The 27,027-nt window shown below is 39.4% G+C and overlaps 4 protein-coding genes across 7 annotated transcripts; 3 read left to right on the forward strand and 1 right to left on the reverse strand.

The window, feature by feature from the left end:
- The first annotated feature begins 526 nt into the window (after positions 1 to 526).
- Rim2 (replication in mitochondria 2) lies at positions 527 to 11,878 on the forward strand. 4 transcript variants are annotated; one of them, XM_020956729.2, is made up of 7 exons: positions 527 to 1,188; positions 7,910 to 8,135; positions 8,322 to 8,392; positions 9,396 to 9,527; positions 9,596 to 9,869; positions 9,946 to 10,163; positions 10,848 to 11,878. In XM_020956729.2, the coding sequence occupies exons 1-7, from the start codon at positions 1,142 to 1,144 to the stop codon at positions 10,972 to 10,974; spliced, it is 1,095 nt and encodes a 364-aa protein (XP_020812388.1). In that variant the 5' UTR covers positions 527 to 1,141; the 3' UTR covers positions 10,975 to 11,878. The 4 variants fall into 4 exon arrangements, with proteins under 4 accessions (XP_020812388.1, XP_020812389.1, XP_086688675.1 ...); XM_020956730.2 differs by having other exon boundaries at positions 7,910 to 8,114; XM_086832549.1 differs by lacking the exon at positions 527 to 1,188 and adding an exon at positions 7,512 to 7,583.
- A 4,331-nt stretch (positions 11,879 to 16,209) lies between these two features.
- On the reverse strand, positions 16,210 to 19,426 carry Dref (DNA replication-related element factor). Its single transcript, XM_086832553.1, has 4 exons — positions 17,921 to 19,426; positions 17,565 to 17,851; positions 17,096 to 17,498; positions 16,210 to 17,033 (listed from the first exon to the last, which is right to left on the reverse strand). Exons 1-4 carry the CDS (start codon positions 19,047 to 19,049, stop codon positions 16,711 to 16,713), a joined length of 2,142 nt encoding a protein of 713 aa, XP_086688679.1. The 5' UTR covers positions 19,050 to 19,426; the 3' UTR covers positions 16,210 to 16,710.
- A 59-nt stretch (positions 19,427 to 19,485) lies between these two features.
- Positions 19,486 to 20,679, forward strand: RpL13 (ribosomal protein L13). Its single transcript, XM_086832554.1, has 3 exons — positions 19,486 to 20,060; positions 20,125 to 20,433; positions 20,500 to 20,679. Exons 1-3 carry the CDS (start codon positions 19,818 to 19,820, stop codon positions 20,602 to 20,604), a joined length of 657 nt encoding a protein of 218 aa, XP_086688680.1. The 5' UTR covers positions 19,486 to 19,817; the 3' UTR covers positions 20,605 to 20,679.
- A 251-nt stretch (positions 20,680 to 20,930) lies between these two features.
- LOC110187334 (uncharacterized) lies at positions 20,931 to 23,186 on the forward strand. The gene is made up of 2 exons (XM_020956722.2): positions 20,931 to 21,289; positions 21,345 to 23,186. The coding sequence occupies exons 1-2, from the start codon at positions 21,109 to 21,111 to the stop codon at positions 23,060 to 23,062; spliced, it is 1,899 nt and encodes a 632-aa protein (XP_020812381.2). The 5' UTR covers positions 20,931 to 21,108; the 3' UTR covers positions 23,063 to 23,186.
- Positions 23,187 to 27,027: the final 3,841 nt, after the last annotated feature.

Raw genomic sequence — 27,027 nt, forward strand, 5'->3', positions numbered from 1 at the left:
TATGTACAAATACAAATAAAACGATGTTGCCAGAAGTTGGATTTTGTTTACTTCCGGAAATGAAGCAGTGCAAAAGGTTGCAAGCTGTTCTTATCTTTTTTCCCAACCATTCTGTCGAAGGTTTTAACATTTGTATAACCTTCTACTTATACCTCCAATAGCACACTTTCTCACCTTTTCAAATCAAACCTAACAACCATTTTCAAGTGAACATCAGAACACCGAATATTAAACTTTCTTCCTTACTCCATACATGAGAATTCTAAATCGTGTAAAATGGTTTTATAGACGTGTAAGATGTAAGAAGTTAAATACATTGATATTTGGGTAAACAAAATATCGATATATCAACGACCGACTTTCTACACGAGAATTCTAAATGCATCTGTAAACATGTAAAATGGTTATCTAAACGTGGACAATGTAAACTTATAAATAACAATTTGCATTTCAGAGTGACCAGAAACAAAATATCAACAAACACCAAAAAAATATATGCTGGTATATTGGTGTTTTAATATATTTTCGACACAGCCAACAACGACTGACATCCGACAGCACCCGAGAGAAAATGCTGTTAATTAGAATTCGACACCATGTATTTGTAAACTTGTAAAACGGTTTTCTTTACGTGTAGGATGTAAAATGTTGAATAACAGCTTGGGATTTTAGAGTGACCAAAAGAAAAATATAAAAAATTATCAAACAATAATATCGACTTGGTGATATTTTGAAATATTTTGAACATCAATCTCGACGTGAACTGTGCAGCGCATGAAAAACAAATAACAAAAACAAGAAATAATAAAAACCAAGTTACCAAAAACCGCTTATCAGTGAAATTCGCCTGCAGTTGCATAACGCGTTGCCAAAAAAATATAGAAAACGGAAAGAAACGAACAAAAATAACAACACCAACGCGTAATAAGTTCTCGCAAGGTTTTCGTGGCGAAGGAGACGACAAAAAGAAAGCTCGAAAAACAAGGGGCGCAAGGAGAGTGCAGTTAGTGCCCCCTTTGGGGCCCGCCACCCCCACCGGTCCCCCCGGCCCCCTCGACGCCCACGCGACGTGCCTTATAGGAAATATTTTCGGTTTTGTGTGCGCGTTAATTGCTCAGAGCTAAGTTACGTATTCCGTATTATGGCCCAGAATACAGCAGATACCTTCATCCACCTGATTGCCGGCGGGTAAGTGGTGAAATGGGGAATCTATTAGTTCTAAACTTCAAGCTCCGCCTGTTGTTGCTATTGCTATTGCGTCTTATCGCAGGTCAGGCCAACGTAGCGCAAACCGGTTTGGTTGGGTCGAGACTTTGTAGTTAAATTCCAACAAAAAAACGTCGCAATTGCGATTAGATTTAGTTTGTTTCAATTCGCGCAAATGAACATTTTTGGCGCCACTGCCAAATAAAACAGAAGAAAGGCCGAAAAGAGCAGTAAAAAACACGCTCCGTTCACGTGCTTTCCTCAAGCGACAGCTGGCGAAATCACAGGCGAGATAAACGAAACAGGCAAATGAAATGAACATATAAAATACATACATATGTACTTATGTGAAAGCAGCAAACATGTGTAAACACAAAGGTTGCAGCTTTTTCCTTATCCATTTTCTCGGTGCATTTCCACGGGCACAATGTCCAATTGGATTTCAGAGCTTCAATTATTTTGTTTTTGTCGCTCTGTTATTACTTTTATTGTCGCTTTTATGCTGGGCTATTTTTAGACGCGTCGCGCCGCATCTGAATTTATTTTTGTTTTTACCTGCACCCTACGCAAACACTTGCCCGGCATATTGGCTGCATCGAACATGTGTGAGTGTGTTACACGCAGTTTTGTTTTTGTTGCGAAGAGAGTGGATAAGGGCGACAGAGAGAGAGAGAGCGGGAGGAGAAAGGTGAAGTGCAGCTTATTTTGCTGTTCTTGTTCCGTATTCCGGTGGGAAGAAAGAAAGAGAAGGTGGGAACAAGGTAATGAGACAGTCGAGCCTCTTGTATTTCGGGAAATGCTAATTTTATGGGGGCTTACGAAATAAAACAAGGTCTGTTTTATAAAGATATTTATTTTTGGGAAGTGTTTTAATACGCGTTTGTGCAATTCTTTACTTTAATTCTTATAGAAATCTAATTGAGAAATCTGAAAGCCTTTCCTTTTTTAACTTTAGAATCTAAAAAACTAGAATTTAATTTAAAAATATGATTAGATGATCCAAACATAAGAATTCTTAGAAAATCTGTAATAATTCTCAACTGATTTTGGAAGGGAATTGGTAAAATAAAACGCCCCAATTTCGGATATGTCAGGCATCTAATATTTATGCAGCAACTGGTTTAAAATAATTAAAATCTAGAGACTGATTTTTGTTTGAGACTTTACTTAAATTGAATCTCCTATTTAACAAAAAAATTAGGGAAGAAAATGTAATATTTCTACAGTTAAAAATATGAACAGTGTATTATTTGATTAACTTTGATTAAAGTGTAACCTTGACTACTGGGAGGGCCTTTTATCTGACCTCTGGCAAAGTTCTCGGTGCTGATTGCGGGCTGTCAATAGTCATGATCCCCTTCGAATGCTTAGTGAGCTCTGCGAGCCCCTGGCCATTTTGCCGGCCGGCAGCTTTAAGCCCCTCTTATCTGCAACAACAATGCGGTCTCAATGTGCACAAATGGTGGTCAGAAGTCATACTTTATGTATCCCGTGTTTGTTTTGCTTACATCTCTACGTATTATATATACTATAGACTTTAACTAGAGGAACTGTAGCAGAAAGGAAAGGAATTCACGTTGCAACTTGAGCTGCCTTAATACCCCTAGTTTGTTGTTTAACCCGCCTCTGTTGGTATCTCGTGTCGGTACACGTTGGAAAAAAGGGAAACAATAAAATAAAAACAACCTTGTTATCGCTATAAATAAGCCGCAAAGCAAACAATTAAACGACATGCATCCCCCATCTAATCAAGCATCTGAGAAGCCTCCATAGGGGGGTCTTATATAAGATACTTTTTGTGTATTATCTGAAAGACTGATAAATGGGTCAGAAATGCATTTACTTTGGCCGCAAAGTGTTGTATATTTAGTTTAAGGTTTCAGTCCTAGTCCTAGTTCTCTTTGGCTTTCTGATTAACATATAAATAATTGTTTTTCTTTTAAAGTAATTCTTCCCGTAAAGTTCATACTGTGAACCTGATTTTGGTGACATTTAAAAACTATACTATAATATCCCCGCAAAATCAGCAATTAGAGACTTTGTTAAATAGGTTCAGACAGCTGAGAAGATAAATTCCCTCAATGTTTTCAATTTGGCAAAGCAACACACATTGCACATTTCTCTATTTTCCCTATACCTATACTATATATTGCATTGTGTTGTGTTGATTTTTTGCCTACACATTTTTCTGTTATTTGTCTAGAAACAAATCTAAATTGAGCTTGGCAAGCGATTTCGATTTTGTTTTGGTTTTTCAGCGAGACAACAACCCAGGCAGGCGGGCAAATAAACTTTTTCTGGCACACTGACTCAGTTGAAGGCGAATGGATGAGCGAATTGCAACAAACAACACACACTGACCAAGGTGTTTTCGAAGGCGGGAAAGGCGGGAAAGGCGGGGGGTCGCACATGCACACATGTATAGATAAGATAGATAGCCCCCTCTCTAAAGGCGAATCAAAACAATGCCAGTCGCAGTGTGCAATTCCTTGTCGCCTAACTTATTTATAGCACATGTAGTTTCCTCGGTGAGATTTCATAACCATAACCCGAAATTTTCCATCAGCTGAGATTTGTTTACATTTTTTGGTGGTTGGTTTCGACCCGGCCCAAAAGCTGCGAAAACGTTTTCTCTCTCTTTATGCCTTCATGTCTCTCCGCACGTACGCATATTTTAGAGAATTTGTTATGCATTCAAGAGTCTTATTCAAGGATGGCCGTCTTAAAGACTGAAATAGAAGGTGTTTCCCGGTAAAAGAAGAGTAAATAGACAAAGTCAAAGCTGAAATAGTTATCATATTAGAAACCATTTATTTTATATTGTTTCCTTTTAATTTGCTTACTTTTTCTATCATTCTCTAAACCTAAAATTGTGTCAAGGGCACTTAAATTTACTCTTGATCTAGACACATATTTAGATTTTTAATACGAATAGAACATATAAACAGCATACATATTCGAATAAAATCGGATAGAGAATGAGGAAAAAATATAGAAGGTCGCGTGCCAAGTTTATTTCAAATGTTAGACATAAAATAAACCATCTAATGGGAAATCTCTATTCTTAGCCATCTTTAACTACATTACATTTCATTTCCTTAAAAGCTTTAAAAGTAATTCCTCAATATCTAATAATAACTTGTCCTTCAAAGCAGCAAAACCTTGGATTCCTGTGACCCATAAACGTAGACATTGAAAACTTTCCATAAATTTCGTAATCTTAAGCAAAAGCAAATAAATAATAGAAGGTAAAATATAGCAGGAGTCAAAATAAACAAGGAAAAAGTTAAGTTTGGTAGACCGAAGTTTGTATACCCTTAAAGTTTGCATTTGGATTAGAGAGCCAAATTTCGATGGATCATAACTAAGCCAAAAATGCACTTATTTTAATTTAGTGCTAGTTTTTATTAGGTTAATAAATCTGCATACTCAATTTAGAAATTTTGTTTAAATTAAAATTTATATACATTTTTGAACATTTTAACGATGGAACCCATTAAAAAAATTTGAAAAAATTTTAGAAAATTTAAGCTGCAGTGTTAATTTCAATTTTGCTGTCGATGCTGATCAAGAATATATATGGTTTATATGGTCGGAAATGACTCCTTCACTGCGTTTAAAGCTTTTGACTAAAATTATAATACCTTTTAAAGAGTATACAAAATTGGCAATGATAAGCGAGAGGGGAACTTCAGTCTGCGAAACGCAAAAAGCTATTGAAATATGCGTACTTTTAGGTTGATAAGCATAAGTCTCCCCGCCAAGACAGGCCTTATCAGCTTCCAATTGAGGTAGGGGACTGAACAGGTGGGTTCGAGAGGACGGGGGAAACTCTTTGGACAAAAGTCACCCTAGCAGAGGCTGACGCATGGCCAAAAGAAATTACTCGTAATCACAAGAAATACATAAGTACATACATATGTATGTATGTAAATAAATGTGGTCATAGACGATGGTGTCTGCGGGTCCAAAATTTCCACTCTTATCGGGCGGTTGTAGCGCGTGTTTTCTCGACAATGTCAAAGAACAGATAAATCGCACATTAACCGGTTGCAAATTGCACGAAATTCGCACATGCATCCCCCAAAGGCCATCGATCGGACATATATATAGTATAATAAACATATATATAGCAATTCCTATGAGAATCTGTGCGATGTACTTGAACGCAGATTCACATGTTTCACACAGATGAGAGATTGCTTTCTTTTTAAACGAATTCAATCTTTAATGGCTTGGAATAATAATTATTTAAATTGGTTTTATTAGGAATTGCTTACGTTTAACGATGACTGATGTCTTCTAAAACATTTGTTGTTAAATATGTGATTAAGAAAACGTGATTAAAAGAATAAGAAAGAAACGAAAGTTTAAATTAGTTTTAGCATTTCTGGGAGTGAGAAGTAAAAGGAAGTGTTTAGATATGAAAAAGATATAGCTAATATTTGTTATAATATTAAATTTCAATATTGATTTAACTTCATACACCTCTTTCGTCGTAAAAGTGACTAGTTTTACACATTAAAGGCCAGACAGAGAAATTAATTTAATTGAATCCTATACCCTTGCTCTAATAGATGACCTTACCTTAATCAAGTCCTTTAAAAGAGCTTCTTCTTTTATATTTAAGTATTCAATTAATTTCCAACTGCCATTTGTCAAACTGTTATCTTTAATTCATCACCTCATTGCCTGGTTAACCCATTAATCACCTCATCCCCGTGTCATTCAACCGTGCGTAATTAGTTCTAATTCCGACTTATCCTTGGACTGTTTGTCCAACTGTCTGTGAATAGCTTTCAGGTAGCACGACGGACACAGTTTGCTTTAGTTTCGCGTGATGGTGACAGGCAGATGCTAATTGAAATTCAATACTCGGGGCGGAGCTTCCCGTTAATGCATTGATTAAATGTGATTAATTTATATTGACTGCAGGGGGAAGTGGGTGTTATTTTTGGGGTAAAAGTCGGGGAAAGTATCTGTAGAATTATTTGGTTTTGTTGGACAGCAAGCAGAGCATATGGTGGCGTGTTCTCTTCACCAGGTTTCAGGGCAATTATGTCATAGTCTCATACCAGATTCAAAGCGGAGCGGGCATCCATAAAAGTACCATATATATTATAATGGACGTGGCCGGCCAGTCATTAGTTGATAAGACAACTCACATGGCTCGGCTTTGTCCAGACCCGCGTTCATTGCAATTCATCCCATCCGCTGGCGGCATCAAAGGTTATCATTGATGGAGGAGGGTCAATACCCAACCGGTTTCAACTGGATCCCTATGCCCTGGCCTCATGGCAATCGGAGCCAGTTTTCCGAAATTATTATATACAGGGAAAAGTATCAGTTCAATTGCCTGCTTGATTATTTTCATAGCCTTTTTTTTGCTAGGATTCAGGAAGAGATTTTCTAGCCGTGACTGTCCCCGGAGCCTCGGCCATCGATCAAACTTTCCCCCACCTGTACATGTCTTTGTCATTTTCTTTCCTCATTCTTACCCTTTGTTGCATAACTTATTTTCTTTTTCCCCCACTTTGTGAGTTTATTGCCATGGCTTTTTATAATATAATCGAATAATGATTTCATGACTCCCAGTTGCCAACTGGGCAATTTACACATTTCTGCGATCACGAGTTATGCTTCTACAAATATGTTTATTCTTAGATAATGAAGCGATTCCTCCTGCTTTTATCACAAGTTAGCGTGTGTTTTGTTGATTATTGATAGAGGCAATCAGAGTTGTGTTTGGCTTTTTGGGAAAGGTCGTGTATAATTAATTTTCTGGGGCACTTTCGTGTTTGATTTTTATTTTTCGAAGGTGTAAACAAACAAATTTTAATCTAGAAGAAACTTTAAAGTCAAGGTTAGTCTGGTACGGGCTATGAACTTTGTTAATACAATTTGTTGATTTAGTTTTAGAACCCTGTATCGTGTTTGCTGCTCGCTTACACATTTCCATTTTTAGCAATTTCACAATTCAGTAAACAATTACCTGACCTTGATTGCCAACATGCACTTGAAATTCAAAATGAATTCAAATAGAAAATTTTCTATAATTCGCTTTGATGGGCATGACGCCTACTTCCACTATGCGATTATCCAGACCGCAAGTTAACCCCTCTTTTCCATGCATTTGGCGAAATGCACTTCATTTCCGAGGCAGCCAATCAAGAATGCCTTTGCCCGGCACTTGAATTCGATTTGTAATTGGAATGCGACATGCCACTTAGGTCTGTGTCTGTAGTTAGCAATTTATACTAGACGGACAGAAGGAAAAAAAGAACACAGACATTTTTAGCCAGAGCATTTGCGCAATTCAAAGAAATACGAGTTTGGGAAATAGATATTTTTCCTGCATGGTCGATTCTTGCCAAGAAGTGTGATTTATTTTTATGATTGTTGAACAATCGCCCACGAAATAGAAAATGGAAGGCATACATTAAGTCAAAGCACTTTACTTATGGATTGCCATTTCCAGATCTTAGCAATTAGATTTGTACTTAAGCATGCAGTGAACTTGAACTTGTGGTTATCATAAATTAAATTCTGTTATGACTACTATCATAGTAGTGTGAATTTCCTTTAAAACTAATAACTTATAGAGAGTAAAATGCAATGATATTCTTTTTGAAACATCTAAGCAACTAAGTTCTAGTCTTAATTGACAAATTATTCATCCTAATTCCCCATTTTGCAATTCCAGTTCCGCTGGCACTGTGGGCGCCGTGGTCACATGTCCATTGGAGGTGGTCAAGACGCGTCTGCAGAGCTCCACGGCCTTCATGACGCCGGCTCGGGTGGTGGAGAATGCCGGTGGACCGGCCAATGGTGGCCAATCGGAGCTTTTGCGGCCGGAACAACGACGTAAGCTAAGCACAACGATATTACGTAACAGATCACAGCCACAGGTGATTGGGGGTGTGCGTAGGGTAGTACCAAATTCTTTTTTACCTATTCTCTCATACTCATACCCATAATGCCGCCATATGCCACATCTCCTAACCATAGCTGCAAGCAGCAAGCACTGGCAACATCTTCGATACCTTCATCTCCATTGCCCTGAATTTAATTTAATTTGGTTTATTAATTTGATTTCCTATTTTAACCTTTTCCAGATCATGGCCATTTCGCATTGTGGCATTTCATCGACAACGCCCAAATCCATGAGCATCGTCCAGTGTCTAAGGTAAGATAATAATGGGAGTTACGAAATGTGGTTGGATCAATTTTGTATACCCTTGAAGATTGAAATTCGATTACTTGGAATTAATACAATATAAATTATATATATTTATGTTAAAAAACAATAAAGTAATGCCTGCTTCAATTTCATCATACATACTTAATGTTCATTGATACTTACTGATCATAGTTAATCATTCGTCATAGATATTTACTGTTCAGAGGTAATTACTGGTCATAGCTTAATTACTGATCATAGTTCTATAAATCGTCCGATTGTTCCTATGTCAGCTATATATATGTATAAATATAGTCCACCGATTTGGCATGCCCCGATTTATGAACTTGTAAAATTAGATAGAATAATAAATCCATAGTTTCATGTAAATAGCTTTCTTTTAAATTTGTTCCAAAACAAATCTCCCACATATGTGCATATGATTCCCAACTGGTTCTAACATCCCCGGAACGAAGTGTCGCCTGCCGGCCACGTCTCAGAAATGTGTTGTGTTACAAAAGTTGCAAGTCATTGTTTATTAGTGTTGAAAGTTAGTAACTGATCATACATTCTTACTGGTCATAGATACTTAGTGATCATACTTACTTTCTGGTCATAGGTACTTACTGTTCAGAGTTAAATATTGATCCTAGTTAATGCGTGGTCATAGTTAATTACTGATCATAGCTCTATTAATCGTCCGATTGTTCTTATGTCAGCTATATATATGTATATATATAGCCCACCGATTTGCCATGCTCCAACTTATATACCAGTAAAATTATATAGATTCTTACTGATCATAGTTACTTACTGTTCATAATAATACTGTTGAAAGATAGTTACTGATCCTTTACATTTAACAACCGTTTCTCTAGCAGTTAAATTAGTCAGAAACATTGATCCATGGATGTTTCTATATATATTTGCATATATTCTTATATTTTTATATTTACATTTGAGATGTATATTTTAACTATAAGTATATTTATTTATTTGCCTTCTTTAGACATATTGTTCAGAACGAGGGTCCCCGCGCTCTGTTCAAAGGTCTCGGTCCGAATCTCGTGGGCGTGGCCCCATCCCGTGCCATCTACTTTTGCACCTACTCCCAAACCAAGAACACGCTCAACAGTTTAGGGTAAGTTTGATTTAGCAAATACCATTACTCCACGAATATCCCATTTAATTTATTGATTTATCCTTCAGGTTTGTTGAACGTGACTCGCCGCTGGTTCACATTATGAGTGCTGCCAGCGCTGGTTTTGTCTCCTCCACGGCCACGAATCCCATTTGGTTTGTAAAGACAAGAATGCAGCTGGACTACAATTCCAAAGTCCAGATGACGGTGAGGCAGTGCATCGAGCGGGTGTATGCCCAAGGCGGCATTGCTGCCTTCTACAAGGGTATTACCGCTAGCTATTTTGGTATCTGCGAAACCATGGTGCACTTTGTCATCTACGAGTTCATCAAGTCAAAATTAGTGAGTTTATATTTGGAAATTGTATTGTACATTTGTGATAACCTTCTAATCAATTTCTATTATTATTTATTATTAGCTGGAGCAGCGAAATCAACGCCATTCGGACACAAAGGGCTCGCGTGATTTTCTGGAATTCATGATGGCCGGCGCCGTGTCCAAGACAATCGCATCCTGCATCGCCTATCCCCATGAGGTGGCCCGCACGCGTCTGCGTGAGGAGGGTAACAAGTACAACTCCTTTTGGCAGACCCTACACACGGTGTGGAAGGAGGAGGGCAGAGCAGGACTGTATAGGTGCGTACAGTTCGATTAAATACAGGGGACATTTAATGACCTAATCTAGTTGATAAGCTAGGGGTTTTTCTCATTAAAATTGTATGCTTTAATTCTATTTAATTATTTAAAATGTACTAAATTAGTATAGAAACCAATTAATCTTATATTCAAGTGAAAGAAACCCCCTCTAAATCTGTCTGGCATTTGACATTGTTTTCACCATTGATTCCATAAGTGCTTGCATCTATTTTAAAGGAAAACCCATGTCAGGTCTAAGACACCAGTTGATTCAAAGGGAATTCCATAAAAATATATACTAGTCTTTCTAAAAATTCCCAATTTATATATTTATACTTTTTATAAAAATATATTCAGACAAGATCTTAAATAAGAATCAAGCCAACGCGGATGCTCTGCTGAATTTTTTTGCTTGCTCATTGCTAATGAATTATCATAATGCGCCACCCACGAATTCGCGATACAGCCACCCGCCTGCTGTCGCCTTTCTCGGCGCGAAATCTATTTAAATTCATTCTTTTGCGTCGCATATTCTTCTGTTTGTTTACCTTAATTTGATTAGCACTAGCAAGCAAGCGAGCAAGTGAGCGTGCTGTCTGCTGGGGTGCCTTAATGATTACTACTATTTGCGGAGTAATTCGTCAACTAATTGTGCCATCTGTTTGTATTATTTTCATTCCACAGAGGCCTGGCTACGCAGCTGGTGCGACAGATACCCAACACGGCGATCATGATGGCCACCTACGAGGCAGTTGTCTATGTCCTAACCCGGCGCTTTAACAACAAGTCGAACGAGTTCTACGACTTTTAGGGAGTCCACATACGGCGAATCCTGACTAGAAGTTAACACGCGACGTTGAGGAACCCAATCTGTGCATATGTAGACGCGACTGCTGCGACTTAACTGTAATCGTTACCCCTTTTTTTTAGACGATCTAAACCAACGAGCGCAAATTCTGAGTTAATTAGCCTCTAAGTCACAACCAAACCGAAGGGAAATGAAAACGAACTCAATAGACTTGAGACATAAGACGTTGAACGATCGAAGTCCACCCACTTAACCCAATCCGCTATATGCTACACTATATATATAGAGAGAGGACGATCCGCAATAGCTGTCTGCACAACGAGTTTAGTTCGATGGATTCACCGGAAACGTTATCAAAATTTTGAAAAGGCTGCTATTTAGTTAAAGATACAAATATGTATAAATGTGGTTGATATTTTGATAAAAAATAATGTATATATAGGAATCAATTCGCTCAGAGTGTATTGTAAATAGATGAAAAGTGAGTCAGTCGACTGGCGTTCGCAATAGCTCCCCTAGTTTTGTTAGTTTCTAAGCACAAACAATGTTGAATTGGCCGCAGTTGCCAGTAGAAGCCGACCGTAACCTATACGTAACTCTAATCGTAATTGTAAACGTTCACGTTAAGTTTCCTCAAATGCGATATACATTTTAGTTACCATTACTCTTAAAGCATACTTCCGATTATCATTATGATTATTATTATTATTATTACTATTATTATTATTGCTGTTTATTTAGTCCATTAGTTAATTAGTTAGTGAGCTCTGGCATGAGCTGTAGTTGTCCCCAAAATCGTATTTCATTGATAACAACGAGCAAAGAATGATGAAAACTACTGTGAATAATTGATTGCAATTTGATTTAATGGTGAAATCAATAAATACAACAATTTTGTTTAAAAATACCCCTCAAGCGGCTTTATTGTTTAATGCCACCGAGTAGTGGGTCTTGAAGACGCACAATCTTATCAACGAAACGTCTGCAGACCCTTGAATATAGTTCAACTTGGAAGCGCAGACTGGCGGTAATAAAAATGTATAGATAAGGGGTATAGCTACTGGCAACAATTATTCATAAACAATAACAAAAAATACTAATCTGTTACAGATTTAAAGCAAAGTAATAATAATTCCCCAGCAAGAAGCTTTAATTTATGTCCGACAAATTAGCGTCGATGAGTTAGCGTCGAAATGGAACGGTGGGAAAATGGAACACGGAGGGGATCTTTAATTTTTAATTTATTTCGTAATTAAGGCACTAATTCGAATAAAATAAAGTTTCTAAATGCTAAAAAATGAATTTACTATTGTTTTATACTGGGTTTGAGAGTATTTGACATTTGAATATATATTAAAAAAAAACGTGAAAAATCACGGAATCACAAATCACATGTGTTTTTACGGATTTCTTAATATCTCGGCTAATCAAACGAGTGCAGCAAAACCCGATATTCCAAATTGAAGGACATTTATTGTAGTTATACCAAACCAAGTTTCAATTTCTTCAAACCGTCCGTTTTTGAGCAAATCGCATAACAATGATCTAACCTCGGGGTCGGCTCCATACAAAATAGGGCATCCAAAATTGTAAGGCTTATAACTTCTATTTACGAACGCGTGCACATATGCACGGTATATAGGCTTACTAGGGGAAGATTAACGAACAATTAGTGAAAATTTCAATGATTTTTAACTGTCAGATTTCGAGAGAATCGAATAACAGTGGGTTGTGTATTTGGGCTGATAGCTAAGGCGCGAACTATGAAAATGGAACCAGATGGGAACCAGCAGAGAACCACTCGCTGAACCAGCGAAGAATAAATATATCCGGCATCACTACCAGCTTAAATAGTGTAAATTTGATTTAAACTTTATGGTTAAACCTATGCAATATGAAGGTAATACAATAAACGGCATCACAGTTCTGAACATTTTGATCCATGTTTTATCAAAATCCGTTCAGTTGTTCATAAGAAATCCCGACTTTTTCATTTATTTCCATTTATGTACCGGTGAAATATAAATATATCCGGCAGCCCTGTCTGCCTAAAAACAAGAAAACTTGATTTAAACTTTATGGTTAAACCTATGAAAAAGGAAGACTGTCCTATAGACGGCATCGCAGTTCTGAACATTTTGATATATGTTTCATCAAAATCCGTTCAGTCGTTAAAGAGAAATTCCGATTTTTTCATTGATTGCCGTAAATGTATGTATGTGTGTATGTTCGACGAAGAATATTAAATAATAAAATGTGATTTAAACTTAATGGTAGGACGTATGTATACAAAAGCAATAAAGGGTATCGCTTTTCTGAAAATTGTAATCCATTATATACTAGTTAGAAGACTAACTACAAAGTTTTATTAAGAGAGCTTTAAATATAAGTGTCTATTTTGCTTATAATTGGACAGACAGACAAATGGACAGGCTAAATAGACTCGGCTGTTGATGCTGATCAAGAATATATATACTTTATAGGATCGGAAATAATTTATTCACTGCGTTGCAAATTTTTGACCTGATATCATATGACAAAGCAAGGGCATTGAAGCACTAGATTTGAGAAGCAAATTTTCGAAATAACATTTAATAGTCTGCCCAATAAATGATATCGTTATTCTAAGCAATTTGGTAGGTGTTTCATCGAAATCCGTTCAGTAGTTTTGGAGAAATTAACATTTGAATTACTAATTTATGTACTAAGGAGGCATGACTATGCACCCCTGGTACCCAACTGCAATAAATGAAAATGTCGGATTTCTCATTAACGACTGAACGGATTTTGATGAAACATAAATCAAAATGTTCATGACAGTCTTCCTTTTGCATAGCTTAAGCTATAAAGTTAAAACCAAGTTTTCTTGTTTATTGGTAAGCAGGGCTGCGGGACACATAAATGGAAATAAATGAAAAACTCCGATTTCTTATGAACGACTGAACGGATTTTGTTGAAACATGGATCAAAATGTTCAGAATTGCGAACCTATTAATGGTACGAACTTCAGTTTGAATAAGTTTTATAATAAAGTTTAAATAAAGTTGACTTAATTTTAGGCAGGCAGTGCTGCCGGATATATTTATTCTTCGTAAGAACATTTATGAAAATAAATGCAAAAGTGGGGTTTGCTGGATTTTAATAAAACAACTACCAAAATGCTTGGAATGTCAATTCCATTCATGGGGCATGCATATTTCATACAATTGTTTAAATGGTCAACAGGAATATTTGCTGGCGGGCTATTCATCGATAGGGTGTGGGAGGTGCCACTATCGATATGAAACCAGTGTTTTTTGAATACGATCGAAAAAAGAAAACGCTAATTTCTTAAAATCTTTGGGTTAGATTTAGTAGAATATAGAATATTTGTCCCTATCGTTTAAGATACAGTGCAAGCTTGTACGCGTTTATTAAAGGGCGTAAGATTTTTGTAAAAGTTAGCGTCGATTTTGCTTGTGGGGGAGGGTCATAAAATTCCGCCGTGGTATATAGTATAATAATCTTTCCCTGATTTAGCTGAAAATCGCACCGAATTGTTTTGAATGGCCTTTCCATTTATTGGGCAGGCACTTTTCCTAATGTTTTATTCAACAATTTGTCAATTTTATTTAATTTATTATTTTTCTTAACATGGTTCCATGGTCTGGTTCAGCGAGTGGTTCTCTGCTGGTTCCCATCTGGTTCCATTTTCATAGTTCGCGCCTTAGCTATCAGCCCAAATACACCACCCACTGTTATTCGATTCTCTCGAAATCTGACAGTTAAAAATCATTGAAATTTTCACTAAATATTCGTTAATCTTCCCCTAGTAAGCCTATATTCCGTGCATACGTGCACGCGTTCGTAAATATAAGTTATAAGCCTTACAATTTTGGATGCCCATTTTGTATGGAGCCGACCCCGAGGTTAGATAATTGTTATGCGATTTGCTCAAAAACTGACTGTTTGAAGAAATTGAAACTTGGTTTGGTATAACTACAATAAATGTCCTTCATTTTGGCATACCGGGTATTGCTGCACGCGTTTGATTAGCCGAGATATTAAGAAATCCGTGAAAACACGATTTTGCACATGGTTTTTTTTAATATATCCAAATGTCAAATACCTTCAAACCCAGTAAAAAACAATAGTAAATTCATTTTTTAGCATTACCACCGCTCCATATCGACTCTTATTTGACGGACAAAGTTTTCGAAGTGGTTCTCTGCTGGTTCCCATCTGGTTCCATTTTCATAGTTCGCGCCTTAGCTATCAGCCCAAATACACCACCCACTGTTATTCGATTCTCTCGAAATCTGACAGTTAAAAATCATTGAAATTTTCACTAAATATTCGTTAATCTTCCCCTAGTAAGCCTATATTCCGTGCATACGTGCACGCGTTCGTAAATATAAGTTATAAGCCTTACAATTTTGGATGCCCATTTTGTATGGAGCCGACCCCGAGGTTAGATAATTGTTATGCGATTTGCTCAAAAACTGACTGTTTGAAGAAATTGAAACTTGGTTTGGTATAACTACAATAAATGTCCTTCATTTTGGCATACCGGGTATTGCTGCACGCGTTTGATTAGCCGAGATATTAAGAAATCCGTGAAAACACGATTTTGCACATGGTTTTTTTTAATATATCCAAATGTCAAATACCTTCAAACCCAGTAAAAAACAATAGTAAATTCATTTTTTAGCATTACCACCGCTCCATATCGACTCTTATTTGACGGACAAAGTTTTCGAAGGGCACACTGCCCAGTACAGTGAATAAAATAAAAGTAACTTAATTTAAAAAAATTCAAAATTTTAAAAATCAATGTAACATTGATGACAATTGTTTGCTAGCATTCTTAAATTAATATTTTTTCTTGCCCGTCTTTAAGGGACTTATATATTTCGATTTGATTAAAAAATTGTTATTAATAATAAGTAAAATATTGGCAAAAACAAATAATAAAATATTTATTTTTTTACTTAATTTTTATTAAAATGGAAAATGTTTAAAAATTTAATCAAAATTGTTAAAACTCATTTGCTAATTTTAAATAAATTTGTTTTTGGCTTAGTTATGATCGGTCCGGCTTGGTGATCCAATCGGGCGTAAAAACTCTCGTTTCTAAAATACACTTCCTTTTACAATTTATTTAGGGGATTTAAACTAATTTTAACTTATATAAATGCCCAAAGTTAAATAGAAATAAAGCAAAAAATATTTAACATTGAAATACGAAAACCAAACGCATAGTTTTATGATATTTATTTGTTACATACAGACCATTTCTAAAAATTGAAGAAAGTAATTCAAATCTATTTTAAAATCCCAAATATCAATATACAAATTAAGCGATTTTTTTTTAATTGTAAGATTAGTTTAGTCTGTTTAAGCGAAGAAGTGTTTTTTAAACATTTCTGAACATGATTCCGTCTCGTAACTGGATAGGGCTGTGATTAACGATATCCTTTACTTTGTATAATTGAATTACTTTTATTAACAGGTATATGTATACTAAGAGTTACTTGATTCATTGGGACATAATATACGCGATGGATTATACCTTCTGTTTTCGTATGCAAACTATAAAAGTTGTCCTTCCTTTACCAATCTGGGTTGGTAAATACTTTGCAGTGCCCGTGGTGCCGTCGTGTCCATATACATACATACATACATACGGTCGGATTAAGATTAATATACATAATTAAATTGTATTTATACGATATAAAAACATGTTTCTATTCTTGCGGCCTAATTACTGTGATGGTGCAGGAAGAGGATTGCATCTATTTGGTTGCCCGTGAGCATATAGCGCTTGTTGAACTCGTAGATTTGGTCGCGCAGAGCCTTCTTGAAGCTGAGGGTCACCACGCCGGGCACGCTCTGGTACAGGGTGGCCAGGTCGCGCAGCGTTCCATATATGTGGCCCATCTTGTGCCACCACTCAATCGGGGACTCGTCAAGCTGAACGATTACCTCATTGCGGTAGCGCTTCAGATCCGTCTCTACAGTGCTGTCAGAGTCCCGCTTTGGCGGGCTCGGGATTTCGGCAATGTCAAAGAGTAGCTCCAGTTCTGCAAGGGTTATTTTTAGTTAGTTGAGGCTGTGTGAAATCTATGACTTTCTTTATACTCACTTGACCGCCTGGCTGATCCTCCACCCATTGCCCTTGGCTCTGCCTTGATATTAACAGTAGACGATGTGTTCACGGAGGTTGTGGGTGTCACATCGGACGAGTCGCCGCTAGGCGTTCCTCCAAAGGCTTTGTTGTACTTGTGGGTCAACATGCGAACACATCTGTCCAGATTATCAATGGTGGTTAGGCGGTGGAACCGCGGGTCCAACAATGCAGCAGCTGTCAGATTGTCATTGGAAATGATGTGAGACTGCAGCACACCGGCAATGGTGCGCTTCACATTCATCATAAGCGAGTCGTCTTGCTCGGCAATGCCGAGCTTCTTGATGAGAATCTTGGAGGTGATCGGCGACAGCATGCTGCTCAAGGGGATATCCTCGCCGCGCAACGTGTCCAGAGCAATCTACCAATAAGAGTTTTTCCTGTAGGCAGGGTATCTTCAGGAATTTTGAGGCAGCAGATTACTTACCACCAGAGCACTGAGTGCCTCAGTCACAGTTTTCGCCGTCAGTACGAGCTGATCCATGTCATCGGACCAAGAAATGGACTCGGCAAAGAACTTGAGCATTTCGTACAAAGTCCATGGGAAGTTCTCATTGTAGGACGGCAGCTCCGCAACCTTGGCGCTGATCTCGGCTGAGTGCCGCTGAATAATGTCTTTCACCTGCTCCAGAAGCGACGCAACCTCCTCAATCTCAAAGACGCGACGCAGGCATTTGTCAATTATCGTAACGTAGCACAATATAATGGGAATATCTGGAAATCAAAGTACACACATAAGTATTTACAACGAAAAATGTCATATATTAACCGAAATGGACTTACTTTTTTCCCTGAGATATGTGTGCAGTAAGTCCTCATGCTCATCGTCGTAGTTGACGATGGCCAAGGTACAGTTGGGCAAGTAAAAGTCCGTCAGCAGATCGTCAAAGACTATGTAGTCTGTGTACTCAACGGTGGCGTACAGCACACTTCTAACCGACTGCGTCTCCTCGTCCAAATAGTGGTGATAGATGCTCAGGAAGCGCCGCTGCTCCACATTGACCCACTGCTCGAATGCAAAGGAGAAGGGCTTCTCGTTGGTGTACTCCCGTGTGATGTCGCCAATCTCCAGGAACTTGGAGGCATGCATCTCGGCGATCAATGATTCAATCTTCTGCGGCTCGGGCATGGGAGACGAGCTGCCCACCACCTGTCGCACAAAGTCACTGAAACCAGCGTCGTACAGGGAGTCCACATTGCGCAGATCCTTGAAGACGATGTCCGTGAGGGCCTCCGGCAGATTGGCAATGGCGGGCGTCACATAGCCGCCATCCTCGTGCTTAATTCCCCGCGAGTGGTGAAGGTTACTGGAGGGCGTAGCCAGTTTGCGCTTACGGGCGTACTTTGCCTCCATGGTGACCACGCGCTCATCTTCTTCCACCAATTGATCGGCCTCGTCATAGGTGAAGGGGACCATGGTCTCGTACAGCAATGTCTGCGAGGAGCCGTCCTCCTCCGCCTGCATCGCTGCGGTAGCCACTGCTGCCTCGTCCAGTTCCTCATCCGAGGCGTTGTCGTGGTTTCGATTATTGATAAACTCCAGCTTGACGCGGCGGGTCGACACATTGCGCTTGGACAGCGGCGGGTGGGTGACGTTGCGCGGCGTTTTCCGCGGCGGTACGTGAATGTCGTGTTCCTGGCACAGCTCCTTGAACAGATCTTTGTGGCGGTGTTGCAGATGCGCCCGCAAGTTGGTCGTGTTGCCGTGGTTGGTCAGGACCTTGTGACACTTAATGCAGACCACGTTCTGCTTGGTGATTACCTCGTTGTTGTCGTTGGAAGGGAAGCCGAAGTAGCGCCAGTAGACGCTCTTCATCTTCGGCGAGTACAGTTTGGAAAAGTTTAGCTGCCCCATATCTTCGTATTTGAGTTCGCTGATGGCGACCGGCGACGCGGGAACCTCTTCACTCATCTTGGTTTCTTGGGGGATCTGCTGAACAATTATTTCGATTGGAGCCGACGACGATTGCTCCTCAATCAGGAAATTAGCGCGCAATTTCTCGATTATAGATAGACGGTTCAATAGTCAATAGTTTTTTATCTGTATCAGAAGTACAGTTCAGAGTTGCCACGCGACACGCCAGCCAATCGATAAGGCAATTAAACTTAATAAATGCTCAAAATGCTCTCGGTGGCCGCTAATTTATATTTGCGTACTTTGGAAATTATAATCCAATGTGGCGGCGACAGTAAATGCGACTCGCGAGCGGAAAAAATGTGAATTGATGAAAATTCTCGCTAACACTGATTGCATCACCAATCGATAGCTGGGGAAATTTCGTTGTCGGCACTGGGAATTTTCGAGGGAAATTTCCGTTGATGCTACGACGTGAAGTTGGTTGCGATTTCCTTTTTAATTCGTTGTTGGGAAGAAAAGGTGTGTAAAATTTTAGTGTGTCCTGAAATTTGTTAAAATAACAGGGAAACGAACCTGAAATTGTGCAATCGGATGTGCGAAGCCTGCGCCTCTTACTGGCGCTGCAAGCGTGGCCCAGATAGTGTTTTAAATGCGTTGAATTGCGGCTGAAACAAGCGAAATGACTCAGCCACGTGGGTCGCAGCCGTCGCCGCAGCTGCTGCTGCTGCTGCTGCTGTTTGGTTATGCCGCATATACACAAAATCATATTAATGTTTTTATTGTTGTTTTCGGTCTGTGTTGCAGCCAATCAAAACCGCCAAGATGGGTAAGGGTAACAATATGATTCCGAACCAGCACTACCACAAGTGGTGGCAGCGGCATGTGAAGACCTGGTTCAACCAGCCCGCCCGTAAGGTGCGCAGGCATGAGAACCGCGTCAAGAAGGCCAAGGCAGTCTTCCCCCGCCCCGCTAGCGGTGCCCTGCGTCCAGTGGTCCGTTGCCCCACCATCCGCTACCACACAAAGCTGCGTGCCGGCCGTGGTTTCACCCTGGAGGAGCTGAAGGTTAGTGTTGGGCTGTTAGGTCCCGATTTAAGCCGCCACTAAACGCTTTTGTTCGTATTTGCAGGGCGCCGGCATCAGCGCGAACTTCGCTAAGGCTATCGGCATCGCCGTGGACCGCCGTCGCAAGAACAAATCCCTGGAGTCGCGCCAGCGCAACATCCAGCGTCTGAAGGAGTACCGCAGCAAGCTGATCCTGTTCCCCATCAACGAGAAGAAGATCCGCAAGGGCGAGTCCACCCTCGAGGAGTGCAAGCTGGCCACCCAGCTTAAGGGTCCCATCATGCCCGTCAAGAACGAGCAGCCCGCCGTTGTCGAGTTCCGTGAGGTCACCAAGGACGAGAAGAAGTTCAAGGCTTTCGCTACCCTGCGCAAGGTAAGCTAACAGCGGTTTGTCCTCCACTTGGGAGCTTTGATACTCATCGGCTGTCTTTTTTTTTAGGCTCGCACTGATGCTCGTTTGGTTGGTATTCGCGCTAAGCGCGCTAAGGAGGCCGCCGAGAGCGAGGACGCCGCCAAGGGCGACCCCAAGAAGGCCAAGAAGTAAACCGCATCCTGACCTGATAGTTCTGTCTATAACATCAACAACCAGAATAAAATATTAGTTTTTCATAAACGTGAATTTTAACGCCGGTGTTTATTGTGCTATTAGCACGGGCGATATGCATTTTATCGATAACATCTGACGTGACTATCGATATGCCGATATTTGGGCGCGTTGTTTCGAATTCAAATTTATCCACCAATGCCCAATTAAATGTAGAGGCTCGATGATTTTTTCTTTGCATTGTGTTTTAGTATAAATTGTGAATTATAAAAAAACAATGGGGTCGAAACGAGTTTATGTCGAACTTAAATCTTTAACTGGCAATCAGCTTGTCATTGAAATAACTGTTCTACAGACAAGTCTTTAAATGTCCCAACAAATTACACGTTTAACCCAACCCACAAGTTTCCTACAGCGAACACTTTAACATATTCATATTCTTTGGTATTTGTCCAATTACAAGGGATAAAATTCAGAGAGCTCGTACACAAACATCCTTCCGAAATGGCATTTACTTACAAAGAACTTATCGAAGTGGCCATTGGTTCCCCGGAGTCGGGACACGTTAACTTTTATGCCTTGCAAGTTCTGTTGACGTGCTTTGCCCAACGCTTGGATGTCTTTGATCAGGTCGTCGTGCAGGATGATTACATGATGACCAACGATCGCTTCCAGAAAAGTTTATGTGAGTGGGAAAAGAGAATTTTAAGAATTGTCCATGACTTGTTTTATATTCGCAGTAAATTTGAGCAAATCCCGGATGCCTCGTATGTATGCTGGAGCGGATGTTGAGGGAGATGCTCCGACAGAGGCGCCAGCCGAGGATGCACCTCCGCTTGCCGAGGCCGAAGAGGCTCCTCCAGTTGCCGAGGCTGAAGAGGTTGCTCCAGTTGACAACGCCGAAGAGGAGGCCCCTCCGGTTCCTCAGAGCGAAGACGTCCCAGCGGAGGAAATCGCTACAACGGAACCAACCGAGGCTGTGCCAGAGCCAGAACCAGAACCAGAACAAGAACCGGCAGCTTCTAGGCATAGTCAGGAAGAAGTTCCGGTCTCTCAACCTGAGGCGGAACATTCACAAGGTTCAAATCCCTTGGCAGACGAAAAGTGCGTCTCTGCCGTGCCATCACAGGGATCTCACCGCTCCGAAAAAACATCTCTTGTCTCTCTAAATGGCCACTTTCTACGCTTGGAAGCACGTCTAACAAAAATAGAGCTATTCAACGAAAAGGGTGACATAGAAATGAAGCACTTTGTAAACAATCTCACGGGGCAGGTGAAGATCATCGTGAAGCAGCTTGATAACGTAACTCACATGATGTTGGACCGAAGACAGGATCCTCAGAGGATAAAGATACTGCGCCACTTTGCCAAAGAGCTGAGGGTGTTAATGAGAGCGGCAGACGAAGAGATTTCCATCAGATCGTCCACTAACGAGGACGAGCAGGGTGAAGAAGAGATGGGGCTGCTAGAAGAAGTTCAAGAGGAATCCTCTGGAAGTACGGAGAAGGTCGAGGAAGAGCAGGTTGAGGAATTTGGGCTAAAATCCTTATGCTACTCCCCAAGTCGAATTCTCAACGAGCTGTTGGATCATAAGGCACAATTTTGCGCTCTGACAAACAAGGTCAACGATCTGACAGCTGCTTTCAATAAGCAGGACTCCCAAAAGCTTTTGGGTACGATTACTGATCTGCAGAGCACTTTGAGGGAGGTCAAAATTTACATGACCACCAATACGGAGACCAATGGCCTGATGATGACTCGTTTACAAGTTCTTGAGGGTGACTCCGACATGTTGAAGAAGTCCTCTGTCCATTTGGACATGGTGAAATCAGATAAGTCAGAGATAGAACTTCTGCTGGCCGAGAAACCGAACTTCGACCAACTGGCGACCAAGGTGTCGCTGGAACAGCTCGAGGATTTCAAGGAGAGGCAAGAGGCTATGTTCTGCGAGACCCATAACCTCATCGGTACCAACGAAAAGAACGTCCTGCAGATCATCGACAATCTTCGCATGTCAATGGGCATCGATGCACTGGAGCTCAGTTTTAAAGACTTCCGTGAGATGATCGAGCGGAAGGTGCACATGATTGCAGACGCACTACAAAAATATATGGAGCTAACAAACGATGATTGTGCCGCCGCCGCTGGCAGGGTCAAGGTGATGACCGATCTGGCCTGTCTCTCCTGCGACACCGAATGTGTGATGCGGACCGTGGAACGCTCCAAGGTGCCCACGCTCCCCACGGCAAAGGGCTCCACTGGCCTGGGTCCCCTTATAACATTTGAGCTGGGACAGATCCGTAAGTCTGGTGCCACGAGTACGTGGGCAAAGGGTGTTTCCGGAGCACCCATGGCCAAGTGCACTCAAAGGCATGCGGGAGGAACGCACACTATTCACACGGCCGAAGAGCACATGCAGAAGGTGTTGCTATCCAAGAAGAACACTGTGTTCACATAAAACCTAATAGCTTTTCAAGAATTATGATAAAGTTATATCTGTTCTTAGTTATCGTTACTATGGTAACTACAAAAAAAAACTTGTAGTTCTTCAAAATGCTATCAAAAAATGTTGTTTTAAGGGAGGGGCACGGTTTCTTCATAATGGTCACCTGCTTTTATAGATTAATACAACAGATCTTTCTATATATATATATATATATATATGTATTATATTTTAGATAAAACCAGTCTATAAAGTGTAGGTACTTAAACTAATCTGCTAAAGCTCTCAAATTTGTCATCATTACTCATTCAGATTTACTGAAGTTTTTTCCACTAAATTTACTTTGCTTAAATAAAAGCCCTGACATTAATCCCATAGCAGTGACCTCAAGATTAGCGTATTTGCTCTTGAAGTGCTAATATTAATTGAGGCCGCCACCCTGAAATTTAATTTCCATATGGTAATAATGGATTTCGAACCCAAATACGACCATATTCATATATGTAACCGTACATATGTATGCAAAAACCCTAACACCTCCTTCGGTGGACAAAAAAAAGGGTTGTGCTTCCTCAACCGAATGCGACAAGCCAATTCAATTATCGGGTGGTGCAGGCAGCATCCAGATACAGATTCAGATCCAAATAGCAATCCCAACCCGCACCTTGAACCTTGTTTATGCACTTCACTGATTTTTATTTCACTTAACCTTGTTTGCTGCCGCCTTCCTCCGGACCAGGGGATGCTTGTTTCGGTGTCGTGTCAACTGCATTCAAATTTTTATTATTGAAATTTATGAGCGCAAAAGTGATTTTCCACACAGTTTTTCCTGCTGCCTCCTGCCACCCCTCATTTTTTTTGTTGGGTTTTCCCAACATTCGATTGTTTCTCTTCCCGTTTTTACTTTGTTCCAAATGTTGTTTATTGGGCCATGCTGGTGGCCATGGCTACCGGAGAGAGGGTAGGGATGGTCCTGGTCCGGATGATCTGGGGTAGCTGGCGGAAACAGGGAAACCCGAGCAAACTGCTCGTTCGTAATTGGCAATTGTTTTTCTATTTTTGTGTGTGTCACCTTTCGCGGCGACAGTTGCGGTGAAACTTTCCTGTTTTTACTTTTTTTTTTTTTTTGCAACATGTGCGGCGGGGTGACAAATCAAATGCAGATTTACTTTCGCGGTTTATTTGAATGGAGGTGGAGGTGCTAGTCATATAGGTGAAGAAAAAATACTGTGAAAAAAATGAACGTAATCTTATTCCTTATTAATCCTTATTAAGGATAAATATTTTCCCTTACAAAACTTTAGGTAAAATAATTTAAATTAGATACTTTTTAACTTTATATACCTAAACAAAATTTAAGTAAATATTCAACATTTCACTTTCAGTTTAATTTTCGTTTTATAAAAAATGTCTTTAAAGTGCTAAACGCCCCGCATAACTTGAGATAATAATGTTTTAAAATGTCTGGAATAATATATAGCGAATCAATATTATTAACAATATTTATAAAGTACGTTCATCTTCCATAAGAAGATGAATAAATATTATATTTCTACAAATATAAATATTATATTTCTACAAAATGAGTAAATAATGATAAGAATTACAAAATGTGTTCTAGTCTAGTTTTTTATAAGTGTAGAGGGTTAACATTAAATTTTCCCTTTTACCAAGATGTGAATTTAATTTAACACTTTCCTCCACACAAATGCACTTCAATTTTGTGTTTTTTTTATCGCAAAATCGATTTGCTGTTAAATCTAAAGCACCGCATTTCCAGCATAATTGATGCTGCGTCCCCTTTTTGCTCGCTGCCACTGGGTTAATCTGCATATGCCGCGACTGTTGCAAGTGTCGTCCTTGCGCAGGATTTGATCCGGACACATACTCTACGCATTTGTATACCTACGCCCGCAGCTATGTGTGTGTATGGGTGTGCGAAGTCCTGTCTGCGCCATAAACGCAATCAGTGCTTAATGATCCGAACAGCAATTGGATTAGTGCCTGCTAGGCAGGAGGAAACACACAGAATCAGAAGCGAATCCTGCTCCTAGGACATTTAGCTATGATGACGATTTACATGTAAAAGATGCACAGCTTAGGCTGCCTGCTTTTGCCTGATTTCCAAATTGATTAAGTTCCAGGGTTAAATCTCTGCCATTAACCGCTTTCAAGATACCATGTTAATGCAGTTTTTACGATGGCATAAAAAATACCCAAATGATAAGTCTATATACATTTAATACATTGAATCAATCGATTTAATCAGAATAATCTTATTCCATGAATGGAGTTTTGGATATTTCAATTAAAGGAATATGTAGAAGGAATAGGATATTATTTCAAAATGATAATATTAATGAAATAACCCGTATCGGAAATAGATCATAACTACGCTTAAAATATTCCCATTAATATCTTCAAAAACTCATAACTAATCCGGAACGTTTTTCTATGCTAGTTTTTATTAGAATACATAATTTAGAGTTTGTAAAAACTCGATTTTTTTTAAATAAATTTTTGACAATTTTAACGATGTTTAAAATGTTGAAAAAATTGATAACATTTTTCTTTCGATCTAAGATTGCTAGAACAACTCGGCTGTTGATGCTGATCAAGAATATATATGATTTATACGGTCTGAAATAACTATTTCACAAGTTTCAACCGTCTGACTTAAAATAAAATACCCTGCAAACGTATAAAAAGGATCCTTGGCTTGTCGAATTCCCCTTAACAGTTCCACCCCATCAATAAAGTCCCTTGCCGTGCATGTCCTTGCAATTAGTTCACTTATATAGTGTCCCTTAATTCCCAACTCATCTGTTTCCTAAAACACAATGAAATGCTTATTATTTTTCCATAAAAAACCACCCAAAAAACCAAACAAATTAATCAAATATGCAAATAAGCGGGCTGGGTCCCGTCATCCCATATTTTCACGCATCATCTATCAAAAATTGGCACTACGCATAAAAAAAGAGCAGCCAAATAATAATGCAAATCAAGCGACGACCCTCTGATGTTGCTTTTTTAGCCCACTTGGTTCGATTATGAGATCAATAGGGCCCAGCACACGATCCTGGCAAAACAAATCGTAAAAAAGGCAAATTGCAATGGGGCGCGAAGTATCGAAATCGAATTAGAATAACAATGGCTGGAAAATATTCGCATGTGCGAATAATAATTGCCGGAAAATATGCAAATGAGGTGGGAAAAAGTGGCCTGAGGGCGTGAAATTGAAAATTGCATAGTCAAAGAAACCACTTGAAGCGATAAATCGGAGAGTTGAATGTCCTTACTGCAGCCGCCTCGTGTTGGATCCCCCTTCGTGTCAACACGAATAATAACCAAGTTTGGCTACGAAACCCTTTTGGCCAAAATCAATTAACATTTTGGGGAGCCCATGGGCGTGACGGTGCTGAACAATAACAGCCGTAAGGACAACACAGGATAATCAAGGAGTGGGACACCGCAAAATTGCTAAATGTTGCATGCCACAGCACTTTGTACTGGGAGGGAAACAAAAGTGTGTGTGTGTCTGGTTTGGGTTATTGATTTGATAATACATTAAACGCTTTTGGTTTTCAAATTTATACTCCAGAGCCATGAACTCTGTAAAATGAGCTTGCTGTCAAGGCGTTCACTTTAAGGTGAAGGGAGAGGTCTTAAAGGTTCTTTATGGTTTGTTAAATTGAAGTAGGAAATGGTGATTAATTGCTTGATTTCATGGCATAATTTAGGTTTATTGTAATTTATTGTATTGTGTAGGAATTACACGTTTAAACTAAATGTTTACTATTTTAATTGAATTCCCTAATTGCTGTAAAAGATGTAGCATACTTTTTCGGGCCAATTTTAAATGATTTTTAATCTACTTAGAAACCTACGGATATTTTGAATATGTTCCATATAAAAGCTAAAAAAGCTTATTGTTTAAGTATTATATTAATTTTTATATAAATCTGCTTTTATTTAAT

This window comes from Drosophila serrata, unplaced genomic scaffold (genome assembly GCF_035046125.1).
Source record: "Drosophila serrata isolate PLE 108 unplaced genomic scaffold, ASM3504612v1 contig_249, whole genome shotgun sequence".
In the NCBI taxonomy this organism is placed as follows: Eukaryota; Metazoa; Arthropoda; class Insecta; order Diptera; family Drosophilidae; genus Drosophila; species Drosophila serrata.

What these genes read in the sequence shown, in the direction of transcription:
- Rim2 (XM_020956729.2), top strand. Translation starts at nt 1,142, where the DNA reads ATGGCCCAGAATACAGCAGATACCTTCATCCACCTGATTGCCGGCGG. An exon ending in ATCCACCTGATTGCCGGCGG is followed by an intron (nt 1,189 to 7,909) that starts GTAAGTGGTGAA and finishes TTGCAATTCCAG; the next exon opens with TTCCGCTGGCACTGTGGGCG. An exon ending in TGATTGGGGGTGTGCGTAGG is followed by an intron (nt 8,136 to 8,321) that starts GTAGTACCAAAT and finishes AACCTTTTCCAG; the next exon opens with ATCATGGCCATTTCGCATTG.
- Dref (XM_086832553.1), bottom strand. Translation starts at nt 19,049, where the DNA reads ATGAGTGAAGAGGTTCCCGCGTCGCCGGTCGCCATCAGCGAACTCAAA. An exon ending in CACATATCTCAGGGAAAAAA is followed by an intron (nt 17,852 to 17,920) that starts GTAAGTCCATTT and finishes TTTGATTTCCAG; the next exon opens with ATATTCCCATTATATTGTGC. An exon ending in AGGATCAGCCAGGCGGTCAA is followed by an intron (nt 17,034 to 17,095) that starts GTGAGTATAAAG and finishes TAACCCTTGCAG; the next exon opens with AACTGGAGCTACTCTTTGAC.
- RpL13 (XM_086832554.1), top strand. Translation starts at nt 19,818, where the DNA reads ATGGGTAAGGGTAACAATATGATTCCGAACCAGCACTACCACAAGTGG. An exon ending in TCACCCTGGAGGAGCTGAAG is followed by an intron (nt 20,061 to 20,124) that starts GTTAGTGTTGGG and finishes TCGTATTTGCAG; the next exon opens with GGCGCCGGCATCAGCGCGAA. An exon ending in CTTTCGCTACCCTGCGCAAG is followed by an intron (nt 20,434 to 20,499) that starts GTAAGCTAACAG and finishes CTTTTTTTTTAG; the next exon opens with GCTCGCACTGATGCTCGTTT.
- LOC110187334 (XM_020956722.2), top strand. Translation starts at nt 21,109, where the DNA reads ATGGCATTTACTTACAAAGAACTTATCGAAGTGGCCATTGGTTCCCCG. An exon ending in TCGCTTCCAGAAAAGTTTAT is followed by an intron (nt 21,290 to 21,344) that starts GTGAGTGGGAAA and finishes TTATATTCGCAG; the next exon opens with TAAATTTGAGCAAATCCCGG.